Source organism: Sciurus vulgaris, assembly GCF_902686455.1.
Source record: "Sciurus vulgaris genome assembly, chromosome: 1".
NCBI lineage: Eukaryota > Metazoa > Chordata > Mammalia > Rodentia > Sciuridae > Sciurus > Sciurus vulgaris.
In genome coordinates, this window is record NC_136461.1 from 166,911,858 (window position 1) to 166,926,432 (window position 14,575).

The 14,575-nt window shown below is 38.6% G+C and overlaps 1 protein-coding gene across 1 annotated transcript in view; it reads right to left on the reverse strand.

Annotated features, from left to right (window-relative positions):
- The window catches only part of RUNX1T1 (RUNX1 partner transcriptional co-repressor 1), a 134,316-nt gene that overhangs the window by 29,790 nt on the left and 89,951 nt on the right, over positions 1-14,575 (reverse strand). Inside the window, 2 exon segments of the mRNA XM_079138287.1 lie at positions 2,780-3,030; positions 14,209-14,390. Coding sequence (XP_078994413.1) covers positions 2,780-3,030; positions 14,209-14,390 — 433 coding nt within the window.

Below are 14,575 nucleotides of genomic sequence, written 5' to 3' on the forward strand. Positions count from 1 at the left end.
AGATATTGGGGTGAAAAATATTCAGTCACTGCTCTGTTTATTGTGAATATTTCAACTTGAAACGTTTGCAAATATGTAATTTTTGTTGACTTATCTGTTGCCTGTGTTTTAGGGAAAAACCAATACTGTTAAAATTAGTCAACACAGAAAATAACCAGAGGGTGAAGAGGATAAAAATGTGACAGGAACTTTCATGATGGTGGCATCAAAATATTTGGCAATAAGAACCCTGACCTTCAGAGGTCTCAACATTTTCAAAAATTCTGCAGACTAAATCAATAATGATTAAAGCTCTAACACCCAGAACAATGAATGAGAAACAGGAAGTTTGTGGCTAAGAGGAATCCAGTTGTTGTGGAATAGTGCAAACCTTCATTTCACTTCTTTTAAAACAGTAAAAACATTAGGAACATTTTTGTGCCCAAGTACTTAGAGAAGAAATAAGGGCTTCATCTGCTGCTTCTGAACTCTGAAGGTCATTTGTTAGATAGAATCAAATCTATGTAAGGAAAAAATAAGACAACTAATTTCTTTACTTCACATACTTAAGTATTCAACACCATACAAAATTTTATTTGTGTTCATAATACCATAGGGATATACAAGGGCAAAATCGCTCATAATCATCAAAGAACACATTTTCTGTTTGTGGGCCACCTGGTACTAACGTTGTCTTAACTGGTTCCTATGTTTTACATTTTAGCTAACTAGGCTAAAACCCAAAGCTCACTTACAAACTAATGCTGCTTACAAAATTACTTTATTGAAGGATTCTGCTGAGTATATGTCCTTACATATAATAGGCATTTATAAATCATATCAGACCAAATATACATTTATGACAATTTTTATATTCTCAAAATGGTAGCCTGATGTAACACCATAATTTGTTACTCATACATCAAGATTTTATTTTACATTAACACACACTAAACTCTGGCAGACTTTAGGGATGGTTAAGTAGCTGCACATATTTATAGAGATTAGCACTATTAGTTTTATAAGCTAATATAATTAAAAGGTAAGGAACATGGTCTGAAGAAAATCACATAAAACCAATGGATACAGATATAATTCATAAAGGGATATTTTACATTACTAGATGAAAACATAATCATTGCACATAAGCATAATTACTTCCTTGCTGATTACTTTATAGTGCACTGTAACTAATAATTCACCAAACAGCATTTGCTGCCTAAGAAGTAGACCATTTTCTAGCACCTTCAACAGACATCAACTCCTGAACTGGTCTCACAGTGACCCGATGTCTCCACTACTATTTAAAAATGAACAATCACATTTTCAGGCCTTAAGTCATCAATAAGTGGTAAGGCTTCTGCATAGAAGTGGGTGCTATCACATTTGTTTTTGAGGTCTCAGTCTAGACTGAGAAACAGCAAAACCACATTTGAAAAGCTCTTCAGAAACAGTACCTGGGAGAACATTAGACAGATTGGCCATTAAGAAAGCACAAATTATATGCTTAGCCATTTTTGTCTAACACACTATATAAACATGGAAATTACTGTTGTGGGCAACCAGAATTACTAATTTACTGTCTCACAACCAAAGCATCAGTCACCTCATCGCTGTCCTGCTTTCTAGACGTTGGAAGGATTCTGGATAGAAAGGCAAAAGCACTACCTACAGCAGCCCCTGTTTGCTAATCACCGAGGAAGAGTCTAACACAAACTTCTGCATTTCAGGCTATCTCTGCCTGTGAAAAACAAAAACAAAAACAAAAATAAAAACCTGTCACTATTATTCCAGCAGTCGTAGATAGCTGGCTGGCTGTTTCCCAGAGTTCTGTATCCTCGGCTCTGTTTTCTGGTTTTCTACTTGGATTTCATCCTTGTTCTTTCTGATATCCTGCCCACCAAATCTCCCACGTCAGGAAAATTGGCCAGCAGCTAGTTATGAAGTAAAGGGAGTCCTGCTGGTGGGTTGTAGGGTCACAGGAGATGGGGAAAGAAGAGGGAGAGGGTTGTTGCTCTTAGATCCTCCCAAAATTAAGCATTGAAGATGTCCCAGGAACAGTGTACCTGACACCATCACTTCAAACACCCATCATCTATCAAAACTTACCTTCTGCATCTTCCCTCTGATTTTTCATGGCAGACTCTTGCTCTATAAGAGGCAAGGTCTTCTAAAGCTTTATGTTCCATGATTTTATATAAAAAAGTAATGGATACAGGCAAAGAGGACACAAAGTTTTCCCAAACTCATTCATTCTGTATTCTAATCTTTGATGCAAAATTGACAATACTAATGTTACTCACTGGCATTTTCTAGCAAAGTAAAGTACCAAGCATTCCTCATTGTAATTAAGCCACAGACAGTATGCCATATCACATTTTGAAAACATGGAATACCAAGGAGACTGGGAAAATCAAAATGAACTCAGACTATCTAAAATAAAAAAATATATAATAAAAGAAACTAATTTAAAAAATATTTGTGAGGCAGACTACATATAAAATCTCTCTTGTTAAAAAAAAAAAAGATTCAAGCTAAAAATTCATTTTGCTTTTGCTATCATAATTGAAGGCTTTCTATTAAATTTGATGCCCTCCTCCAAAAACAAACAAAAAAATTAGCCTGCTGTCCTCAAGGACAAAGGAGGATGCTAATAACACCAACCATGTTTCTTATAAAGGGGACAATATAAAGAAAGAAAAACTTTGTCCCTAGCAGATTTCAAGCCTTGAACTCAGTTGAGAAGTAATGACTTCAACCATCCAATCCCAAAAGAAGTGAATATTTCTTTCAGTCTTACCCATAGGTCTGTTTCTGTCCCTGAGGTCCCTGTGGCTGGGGTGTCGATAGGAGTCCCTGTAGTGGTGGGCAATGGCCATATCATCCAAACGGTAATGCTGAGGTGGAGGTGGGGTGGGGTGAGGCAGGCCATTTGGCTGGTAGGATAAGCCATTATTTGGACTGTACCGCTGGCCTGGGCTAATAGTGCATGGTCGCTTGCTTGGATGTTCTGAGTGCAAAGGCTCTCTGTCAAAGCCATTTTCTTTGGTTCTGGGGGCAGAAGAAAAAGAGTTTTGTTTCATCAAATACTCAGAAAGCAGCATAGTTCAGACTCTCGTATCAAGCTTGCATCAACAGAATATTCCTTTACTGGCCAGTAGCTTTCAAAACACAGCAGCTTCCCAGGAAACTTACAGCAATTCCCTGAAACCCATGTTGAGGCCCAAATGATATGAGACTGAGCACAAGAGAAAATGAGTCACTTGTCATCAAATTAACAAACATCTTTCCAGTTGAAGCTCATGTGGTTAAGTTACATATAAGAGGAAATCCAATCTCCATTTTTTTTTTTTTTTTTCTGCAAAAAGAGAGAGCGAGAGATAGTGATTGACTTCTAACAAGCTACCCTAAGACAGACTGCAGCCAGTGACAATTCAGCAGGAAATAAATCATCACTCTCTGGAAGACTGCAGCACACCTGTTCCACCTGGCATCTGTTTTTTGTGTCAGAGAACACCTGAGAGCTGAGCTGTCCAACACAGTAGACACGTGTGACTTTAAATTCATATGTTATCTAATTTTTAAGTTATATAAAGCTTAAAATTCAATTCTTCAGTGGCAGTAGCCACTTTTTCAGGTGCTCAATAGCATGCGGAAGCCAGTGGCTACAGAACTGGACTGCAAAGACAGAACCTTTGCATCATCACCCAAGTCTACTGGAAAATGAGGATCCAACTGAGCCAATGTGAAGAGTGATGTAACATCTGGAACACCAGTATTATTTCATGTCACCAACACGATCAGTCTGAGTTGCAGAGCTAGCTGCAACTCAGAGGAAGATCTAAATCGCTCACCCTTTAAGTGGAGGAAACATGCCCAGAAAGTTTGTGTGTCCTGTCTGGGGTTATTATATCTTACAGCAACTATCATGTGATCCACAGAACTTTGAACTTGGTTTTCAGAAGGAATGCATTTCATAAATGAGGCCTGATAACTAATCACTGATGTTTTATTATCAAGGAAAAGTCAGACTAAAGAAATATTTTATAAGGAATATCTCCATTGCTTAGAGACTTAGTATATTTGATAAGAGAGAAACAGGTTGCATCCAACTCTGACAGAATCACAGCACCTGAGCTAAGGCTTCCCACAGCAGCTGGCTTTCCTCAGGAACCAGCAATTTATTCTTAGACCAGAAGCAGCATCTATGTTCCCAAGGAAATCTCCTAAAAATTCTACACATGCACCATGGTAAAGCGCAAATTTTCATGTGTCTCCTTATTTTTTAAGTTGATAAAGCAATAGTTATAGAGGACTTCAGACACTATTTCTACTTTCCTGGCACATAGTGACAATCTGATAATACCAGAGAGGAACATCTAAGTGGAAACTGAACAATGATGGAAATTATCAGGGGCAACAGGGCTCCACAATGACTGAACCTCATGTTCCTTTAGGGTAGAGTCCCAGTGACAACTTAGATAACCAGACTGAGAAGAATAAAAGGAAAGGGAAGGGAGGTATAAGAACACAAAGGACTGAAGGAAAGTCAGCAGAGTTTAATGTGAAATGAGCTCATGCCCACAAGCTAAAGGAGGAGACACTGTTCTAGAGACGAGACTGGACCATATTGGAAATGACAGCAGTGCTAGGTCCCCCTGGGAGTGGCGGCCTGAAATCTCAATGCTGCTCCCATCAAGTACACGTCTGCACAAAAACATACTGACTCCATACATATTGATCATTGGTATCAGACTAAAATATCCAGTATAGCTCAGACATTACCTAAATGCATTGCTTTAAAATAATTTCTAAAAGTGTAAGGAAACATTCTAGATATTGATTTATCTTCTAAGAGTATACCTATGTGATTTTAATCTGTATTTTCATATCCTATCTATTTCTGAATAATACACTTTAACATTCGATGATTGCCAGCATAAATCAGTTGGAAAGTACTGAAGACTATTAGTAGCTATGAATATAAGGCTAATGCAGCACCTACCTTACGGCAGTGTGGTGTAATGGAAAGAGCACTGGACTGGAACTCAAGAAATCTGAGATCTAGTCCTTGCTCTTTCCGGACTAGCTGTATGACCTTGGACAAGTCACTTAACCTCTCTGGACCTTTCTTTCGTCTGTAAAATGAAAGGGTTGGACTAGATCAATGGTTTTCAAACTGTGTCACCTGAGGTGATTAAAGGATTCTGCAGGCAATGAAGACATTTTCCCCCAACTGATCAAGATTTAAAGAACTCAAGGAACCCACTTTATTATTCTTCAGTGTTAAAAATTGGAGTTCCCCCTAAGATTCATTTTTAAAGGAAAAAGTCTGCTGCTAAAATCAAGTTTGAAAACTACTGGACTAGATAATTTCTGAGGTTTCTTCTAGTTTGAAAACTTGACAATTCAATTATTCCATATTACAATATTCTAATTATTCTAGACAGCTTAATGTCATGGTTCTGCAGATCAAAACACCCAGGGTTGATGGTTCTCTGGTCAAACCAAACAATATACAAATAAATTGTTCATAGCCGATTTTTGTGTGAAATTTAAAAATATATACATATCCTCAAAATATCTTTGAGCAGATCCTGTAGTATTTTTCCCCCACGATGCTGGAGACCTAACTCAGGGCTTTGCATATGCCAGGCAAGTGCTCTACCACTGAGTGACATCCCTACCCCTTTTTATTTTGAGACAGGTTTTGTAAGTTACCTGATCTGGCCTTGAATTTGTGATCCGCCAAGTAGCTGAGATTATAGATGTGCACCCTCCCTGTGGCATTTCTACATATGAAACATCTTTGACCCATATGTGTGAAACCAGCCCAACCTACGATTTTGTCTCTTTTTGTTTCAGTGAGAACATCAACAACATACAACACCAGAAGAATCCTGGTAACTTTCACATGGCTAGGTATGTTATTTACCTTCGACCTCACATGAGCACTCACTGGTGTCATTTCTTTGATAACCCAGTTATGGGGGGGGGAGCATTTCTTCCCCTAATGCAAGGGTAGTGATGACTTGAAAGACAGGACTAGGCCCTGCATCTGTCCCTTGCCTTTTGCATGTCCTTGCTGTCCTATCCTGGGTCCTCTCACTCCTGAGAGCGAGTGAAACAATAAGGCTCATCACTCACAGAGCAGTTACATTTTAACTTTTGCAGCCCACAGAAATAAAGCTACAAAGGACCCCCCTGTTGCTTCCTCCAATTGCTCATGACTAGCTTTTAGGCTAGCCTAAATCAAAGGATGTTCATTCAGAATGGTGACTAGAACAATTTAATTGCTGTCTGTCCGCTTCTTAGAAACACCTTCAGCTGTCTACGCCTCATTTGCTTAGCCAAATTCTGTATTTACATTTTAATTTGTTGCCCTTTCAAAGTGCACTAGGCAAAAAGAAACACTTCTCACTGTCCTATACCAGCATGCCTTTGAAATAACTCAAAATCTGCAAGGAAGCCCGTCAGGTCTCACAGACATGTGGAACCAAGTTTTGGTTTGGTTTTAAAATTTAACCTAAGAATTTTCCTTTTATATATGAGACGACATTTTCCTGATCATCATCTGAGCACTTCAACCTTTAGCTTCTCGGTCAAGCACTTCTCTATCAAGGTCTGACATCCTGAGTGCAGAGGGCCACTCAGGACTTTGCATGACCCTGGATTCCTTAACTTTTCAGTCTCACTTTCCTACCTGGTAAAATGCACTCATAGGAAATAATATCTGTGGGAAGAACTGAAGAGACAGCCTAACTTACACTTAATGCCATTGAAGGTATTTTCCCCCAGTTCCTCAATAACAGGATTTATAAACTGACCATTTACAAAAGAACATGAAGATTTTTTATAAAACTCTACACACATTATTTAACGAGGCATGATTGGCTAGTGTGCACTGATACTCCCAGAGTAACATGTATAATAAAATAGTGTAACAGTCAAGGAAATGGGGAAGAAAGAAAAATCTCATAAATCATCCAAAGAGTAAATTGAAGAAGAGGATAAATATCCTAATGACAGGAGTAGGTATAGGCTTCTTTCTTCCCCAAATTAATTTTTTTAAGTGGGGGAAATGGTACTATAAAAACTGTACTGGGGGAGGCCAAGTGGCATAACAATAAACCTTAGAACAGGAAAGTACAAATGCTAATCTTAGCCCTGCTGCAAAGAAATATACTATGTGCCTTTGCTGCTCATTTGTTATAATGGGCACTTCAAAATGAGCACGTTTAACCTGGTCTTGACTTTTTCATGCTTCCTGAGCCAGCTTCCAAACCATCATCCAAGGAGAAAGTTGGAAGTCATCCTATAATCCAAGTCCTATCTCTGATCTCTTAAGCACCTGTGGCACAGGCCCCTCCTTTCTGTCCCAGAACACCTTGAGCTTGGTCCTGTCACTGCTTGCTGGTCCCTGTTTGCTTGCCATTTGCCTGGACAGCCATATCCCACCCATGGCTTCCCAGAAGATAAGTAGCAGTGAGACACTGATCTAATATTCCTTTGAGGTCTAACATCCTGTCAGACACCAAGTATTATCCTTTATTTTATTCTTGAATTTTAGAAGTCTGTATCTAAATTCTAGAAGGTAACCATTCTATTAAAGATCAAAGATATTAATAACTCAATATCAAATGTTTCCCTTCCCTTTTCTAATGCACACAGTTTGTTAAGGCCACAGAAGGACTAGACATTGAATCAAAGGGGGGGAAATCACTCTTGTCATCATATTTTAAAACATAATTTAGTAAGAGGTCTCTTCAGAAACTGTTAGGAAAGAGGTGAGTTTAAATAAGAATTTCACATAATTCGTTTTTCTTGATGTTGAATAATGTATCTGAAACAAAATAGATTGCAAACTCCTCTGCCTCCTTAAAAAGAAAATCAAACCTAATTCTTCATGACAACCTGCAGAAGTTTGTGTGTTTTGCTATCACTCTGGAGGAAGGGGGACAATAAGATGGTGGCGAACAAAGAGCTGGATGCCACAGAACCATCACTACCTAGCCAGCCAGATGGAGAGAAGTGCCTTTAATCTCTCCTCTCTGAACAACCACCTTAGAGAGAACTTCCTGAGCTGAATGCTGATGTCTGCAGAAGTAACTAAGAGGCAGGTGAATGCAAGCCACTCCAGACACACCAACACGATGCCTAGACATTCACGGATTACAATGCACAGGTTCACAGACCCACCTGAGCCTTCCCTCTCGAGATGGGAAGGTAGGATTCTTCAGTCACGTGTCTCCTGACACTGGCCATCTGTTCAAGGGTTACACTGCCTGTTACTGGCTATCCTCCTTGTGTTTCCTAATCTCTGTCACTGCTGAAATATTCCATTTCTTCCTGCAGTTTGGAACTATCCAGATTCTAATTCATTTGCAGGTTTGATTAGAGCCTTCCAGAGTTCTCTGGTCAGTGAATCCATCTTGGTATTGGGTTCCTGGGTCATTCAAGGCTGTTTTCATTGTTGTATTTCAGAGAATTTTTTTTTGGTGGCACTGGGAATTGAACCCAGAGGTGCTCCACCTCTGAGCACATAATTCTTCATCTCTAGCCCTTTTTATTTTCAGACAGGTCTTGCTAAGTTGCCCAGGTAAGCCTCATACTTGTTATCCTGCATCTTCTGCTTCTGGAGTCTTTGGGATTACAGATATACTCTACCATGCCTCGCTCAGAGACTCATCTTTTAAAACCAAATAAGTAAGTAAATGAAGACTCAGTGGGGGAGAAGTCATTTGATATACTATTGAAAATAAATGCATTAAATTTATCTTGAATCATTTATTTTTTCAGGTAGTAGGATATTTTATCTGTAGTTTTTGCTTCATTTTGTTTTAAGTACTCACTACATGTAACTATCTTAAGCTTCAGGGGAATTCAAAGATGAATGAGACATGATCCTTCTAATCCTCCATAAGATTGTGATTTAACACTAGACAAATTCTTTACCATAAAAATGATTTAACTGGCCAGGTGCAGTGGTGCACACCTGTAATCCCAGTGGCTTGGGAGGCTGAGGCAGGAGGATTACAAGTTCAAAGCAAGCCTCAGCAACTTAGTGAGGCACTAAGCAACTCAGTGAGACCCTGTCTCTAAATGAAATACAAAAAAGGGCAGAGGATGTAGCTCAGTGGTTGAGTGCCCCTGAGTTCAATCCCCAGTACAAAAAAAAAAAAAAAAAAAAAAAAATTTAACTGGAGCTACAAGGCTTGTATACATTTGTGTGGATCTGTATATAGAAGGTACCATCTGAACAATACGAACATGGTCTAGGAAAGCTCAGAAGGAGAGAGGATTAATCCAGAATGTATATTCAAAAGAGCCTCAGACACTTTGGAGTTGTATGAAATTTGGCTTCAATTTTTGATTCTGTTTGCTGGTCATGTGACTTTGGTGGGCTTAGCCTCTAAGAGCATGTTTTTCTATGCAAAATGGGGGTTACCTCAGAGATGCTGAGAGGACTATAGGAAAAGTCTATATGCAGGGCCTAACACATAGTTAGTCAAAGCATTTTGTTTTCAAGCTGGGACATTCAGAGGCTGGTGGCAGAGAATCATGGTTTTTGAGAACATAGGTGTTTGATTTGGGAGTATAGGGTTAGAATCCCTCAGGGTCTCTTAGAAGCCACATAACCTCAGACATGTCATTCAACCTTCCTGAATCTATGCCATAGCACTGTTAGGAAATATGTGCTATGTGCTAGTGTGTAAAAGATAATATAGGGCCTGGCACATCTAATGCTCAGTAAATAGTAACCATTCTTACAGGATTTATGAACCTTTGTTCACAGGATGGCTACTGAGACAGCTATGAAGCCAATCATGACATATAAAAAGCAGGAAAGAGCAGAAAGCATCAGTGCTAATACAGCTAGGATATGAAGAGTGTTCAGAAGAGCTAGACCTGGGGTGTGGCAAGAAGTTAGGCTCCCAATTAAGGCTGAGGCTGGAATGTGCAGGGCCCCGAAGTCCTCCACAATCACGCTGTCTTTCTCACTATATAAATGTAACTGAGTGCTATTTCACTAGAGGTCTCACAATTTATGTACTAATATAAAAAGTAATAATGACTACTGGTATGGTCATGTACTTCTTGAAACTGAGGAATGCATAAAAGATGCATGTAAAACAAACTTGAAGACAGAATTCCTACATTTTCCTCACAGAATATTAAATGCAATAGATCATACAAATTTAATTCTTATTTGTCTAGTCAGTTGATAAAACAATTCTCTATAAAATATACTTGTGTTTTATTTTTAGAATGACATGATCACTGACACCCTGTTCATTTTACAGAAAAGGAGAAATTGTCCACTCAGTTCAACTGGTGAATAATGCAAAGATAAGTTTTACATATTCAAACAACATGGTTTCAAAATGACTGTCTTTGGACCTTCTGACTTTTGGCATTTTCTAACTTACTCTTTAAGGCAGGCAATCTAACTCACTTTGGATCTTCTATCATTAAAAGAATGTAGAAAACCTCAAATTATTATGTGATGGTATTTACCCACTTGAGCAATTAAAGAAAAAAAATGAGAGAAAGTAAGAAAAAGCCCACAATTCTTAGTTAAGTTTTCCTTATTTAAATTCTGCACAAAAAAAAAACACATTTGTGTAACTGGACGATTTCAGCTTTGAAAATATGCTCATTTTGCTGGGCACAGTGGCAAACACCTATAATTCCAGCAATTTGGGAGGCTGAAGCAAGATCTCAAGTTCAAAGCCATCCTCGGCAACTTAGTGAGGTCTTAAGCAACTCAGTGAGACCCTGTTTCTAAATTAAAAACTATAAAAAAAGGCTAGGGATGTGACTTGATGGCTAAGCACCCCTGGGTTTAATCACTGGTACCAAAAAATAACAATAATAAATACACACACATACATACACACACGCACATATGCATATGCTGATTTGTCCACTAAGAAACTCTAACTCTGGACAAATTTTTTGGGTCTTCATTTCCTGAAGTGCAAAGAGGAAGAGTTGGCCTGATATATCCATAGATCCCTCCCAATTATGTAATTCTAAAGTGAAAGAAATGCACTTTTTAGAAAATGCTTAATTATTGGGGAGGAAAAAATACATAATAAATCCAACTATGTAGCTTCTGTAATAAAAGTCTAGAAGTGTTAAAATGCAGTTAATGTAAAGTAGTCAAATTAAAATGATGATGTATAAGAAAGGAATTAATAGCATAGATCATTTGTGATAGTAGTGGGAAAAGAGAAAACAAACCACAATAACAACAACGGTACCAATACAAAGATCATTTCATTTGGTTTCTTTGGCAAGAAAAATCATGAGTCAGAAAAGTAGCAGAACAGGTGAGAGCACAATATTAAAGGCAAATCATAACAAAAAAGCTGTGATATAAAAGCTGTGAGGAAAAAATGGACAGCAGCATTAATTAGAATAATGAGAACTGCTCTAAAACCTTAGTTTTTATACACTCACGGTCTCCATGAAATCAAGCATTCACTGTTCACTTGCCTTTGCACTCCATATGAAAGCTTCATATCTTTATGAGCCATCACAGTGAGCAGGTTTAAAAACAGGGTGCTTAGCAGATCATGGTGGTGTCCACCTGCAATCCCAGCAACTTAGGAGACAGAGGCAGGAGGATCAAAAGTTCAAGGCTAGACTCAAGCCATTCAGTGAGGCCCTAAGCAACTTTGTGAAACCCTGTCTCAAAATTAAAAATAAAAGGGCTAGGGAAATGGCTCAGTGGTGAAGTGCCCCTGGGTTTAATACCCAATTAAAAAAAGAAAAAGAAAAGAGTGTCTGTTTCACTTACAGTCTCTGTTCGTAAAGGTGTTCATTTCATTTAACCTTTACACAGTGACAAAAATACAAATCAGAATTCTCCTTCTTCATATTTGGGACAGGAAAAATAAAGCATGATTTTTAAATGAAAATGGTCTCTTTCTAATTTGAGTTTCACAGTATTCTATCATAGACCTACAAATTCAGTACAATTGTTCAGGAACTCTCCCTGGAGCTATTTTTTAAAGAAATTAGAGAACTTCTCACTGTTGTATACAGGAAAAATAAAAGGAAGAAGAGATTTCATAGGCTTGCCTGGATTATAAATCTTCTGTAAATAATAATAACGTTTTTTAAAAAAGAAATACAACCTGTGTCAATAATATTTAAAGATGGGAAGTTAAATTTGCCAAAGCCCATCTCTGCAACACGTGATGGTTGTTTAGTACATTAACTCAGCAATTGTCACAGAATTTAAACCCCCAAAGTTGTAAACAAAATATAGAGCGCTCTTTTGTTCATGACATGTCATGAACAAATTACCAAAATGTGTTTTCTCCTCAGGTGTCAGTTTTTCCCTCTTTTAGTGACTGATGGCTCCCAGTGTTATTACAGAAACAGATTGATCTTTTTAATGAGCCAGTTTAATAGACTCCAAAATCTCACCGTGGCTGCTCATCCATGTCAGACCATATGCACCAACAAAACATTCAGTAAAACAAAAAAAGCTCTGCTGTCAGACAGCTCCATACTCTATAAAATTTCATATAGTAGAGCTGGATATGCAGATAAATAACCAGAGAAGAAGAAAATGCAGATGAAAACAAGATGCAGGAAACACATGCAAAAAAGAAAAAAGAAAAAAAAAACCCAATACTATAGAGGTCCATATTTTCTTGGCTCTGATCAAATTCCCACAAGATACAAAGGCATTTACACACATAGTCTCATTGCTCTTTCTTCTAATTCTAAGGAAATTCTATTTGCCATCTTTCCATTATAACATATATTTCAGGGTTCCTCTTAAAAAGAAATTTCCAGCCAAAGATCAACCATATGAATTCTAAATACAGCAACTGCCTGTGAATAACCAAACAGAGAACAAAACAGAAGACTCCTTTTAAGAGTGTTCTGCCTGACTGAATGTGCATGCTCTCCCTCCCCCACCTCTCTCTCTCTCTCTCTCTCTCTCTCTCTCTCTCTCTCTCTCTCTCTCTCACACACACACACACACACACACACACACAAGAGCAAGAGAGCTAGAGATCAGAACAAGAATGTTGAGTGTCTGTGGAATTTAATATGAAGTTTTGATATCGAGGTTAACTGCTTAGAGCTTACCTCTGGATTGTCCCAGGAAAGTCAAAAGCCATGTTACTTTCAAATAAAAATTACTAGGAAAAAGCAAGTTTTCATATTCTGTGTTATGGTTACTCAGCAGTTAAGAATTCTGAGGTCATGTTGATTTTGAATTTTGCCTAAAGGATTATCTTTAAATTTATCCTGACTATCTAAATCTGTTTGTTACACCCTCCTCTCCCCCAAAATAAATTTTCTTCTTCTCAATTTGCCATTCAGCCTCTCTTTAATTCTTCCATCACATTATCCTAGAAACGTGGAGCTGAAATATCTCAATACCTGCACAGAGTACTTATTTCCCACAAGGTCAATGGGCTCAGACTGGGATAGGAATGGACATATAAATCTATTCCTGAGCCGCTTCTTCATACTCATCATTGTGTAGACATACCACTCTGGTACCTGCATTAAGCAGTTCCCTTTAAAAGCAAATGTACTAACTGCTCTTATTTACTCATAAATAAGACCAAGAAAACATGATTTATAAGAAGAAAAGTGTACCACTGGAAGGTCAGCTGAGGAGCTGGATCTATAATATTTCACTAATACTTAATATTTTGCTTTAGAAATTTTAAACTATTAAGTCCTATATCAAGCGGAGAAAAATTCCGGAGGTTGTAGCATAAAAACTGCTTAGCAGAGACTTATGTAATAACTGCACTGTAAATTGCCTGGCTTTTAATAATATTCTGATTTATACGGCAACTAATACACTTAAGGGTAGCTAAGTCTGTCACAGACAGAGGTCTCTGGGCAGTTCCAGGGATCTTGATCTACTGTGAATCTGGAACATAACTGGGCCAGTGTCAACATCTCATAGGCTGTTACACCATGCATGATTAAATACAGCAGAAAAAGAATAAAAGAGAGAGAAGAAACCAAGTATATGACAAATAAGTTGTAGAACACAGTTTCATTTTAAGAGCCTCCACATTTCACATATACGATGTCAAATGGTGCTGAGACTTCACATTCTTATATCATTGCTATTCCCTCAGAGATGAAGGCCAGCAGTGAAGCTACAAGAAACGTGTCCTTGTACCACAGGTAGGAGGACCAGGCTGTGATGGGCCCAGGGGTCCTTGACCCTCTCACCTGTCTGGAGTTCGCCTCTTCCCGTTTTCGTTCACATCGAGAAGCAGCTCTGAGGAGTCAACAGGGGAGGTGGTGCTGGCATCCAGAAGCAGCTGTTCGTGCTGGGCGAGGTACTGGGCAGGGTTCTGTTTGGCCAGCCTTGCACAGTGGAGGAGCTCGCGCTGCAGCAGGGGCAGGTTGGCCTGCAAGAGTGTGACAGGAGTGAGAAGGTGGACTGGGAGGCTGCTTCCAACCAGTCCACTGAGATGCCAGCCACTCAAGCTCTGAAGCAGTGTTGGCAACACAGTGTGTTGTCACATGCACACCTCAGTTCAATGTCAGGGCCAACTCTAGGATAGGGCCTGGATTTACGTGTCACTTTACCTCT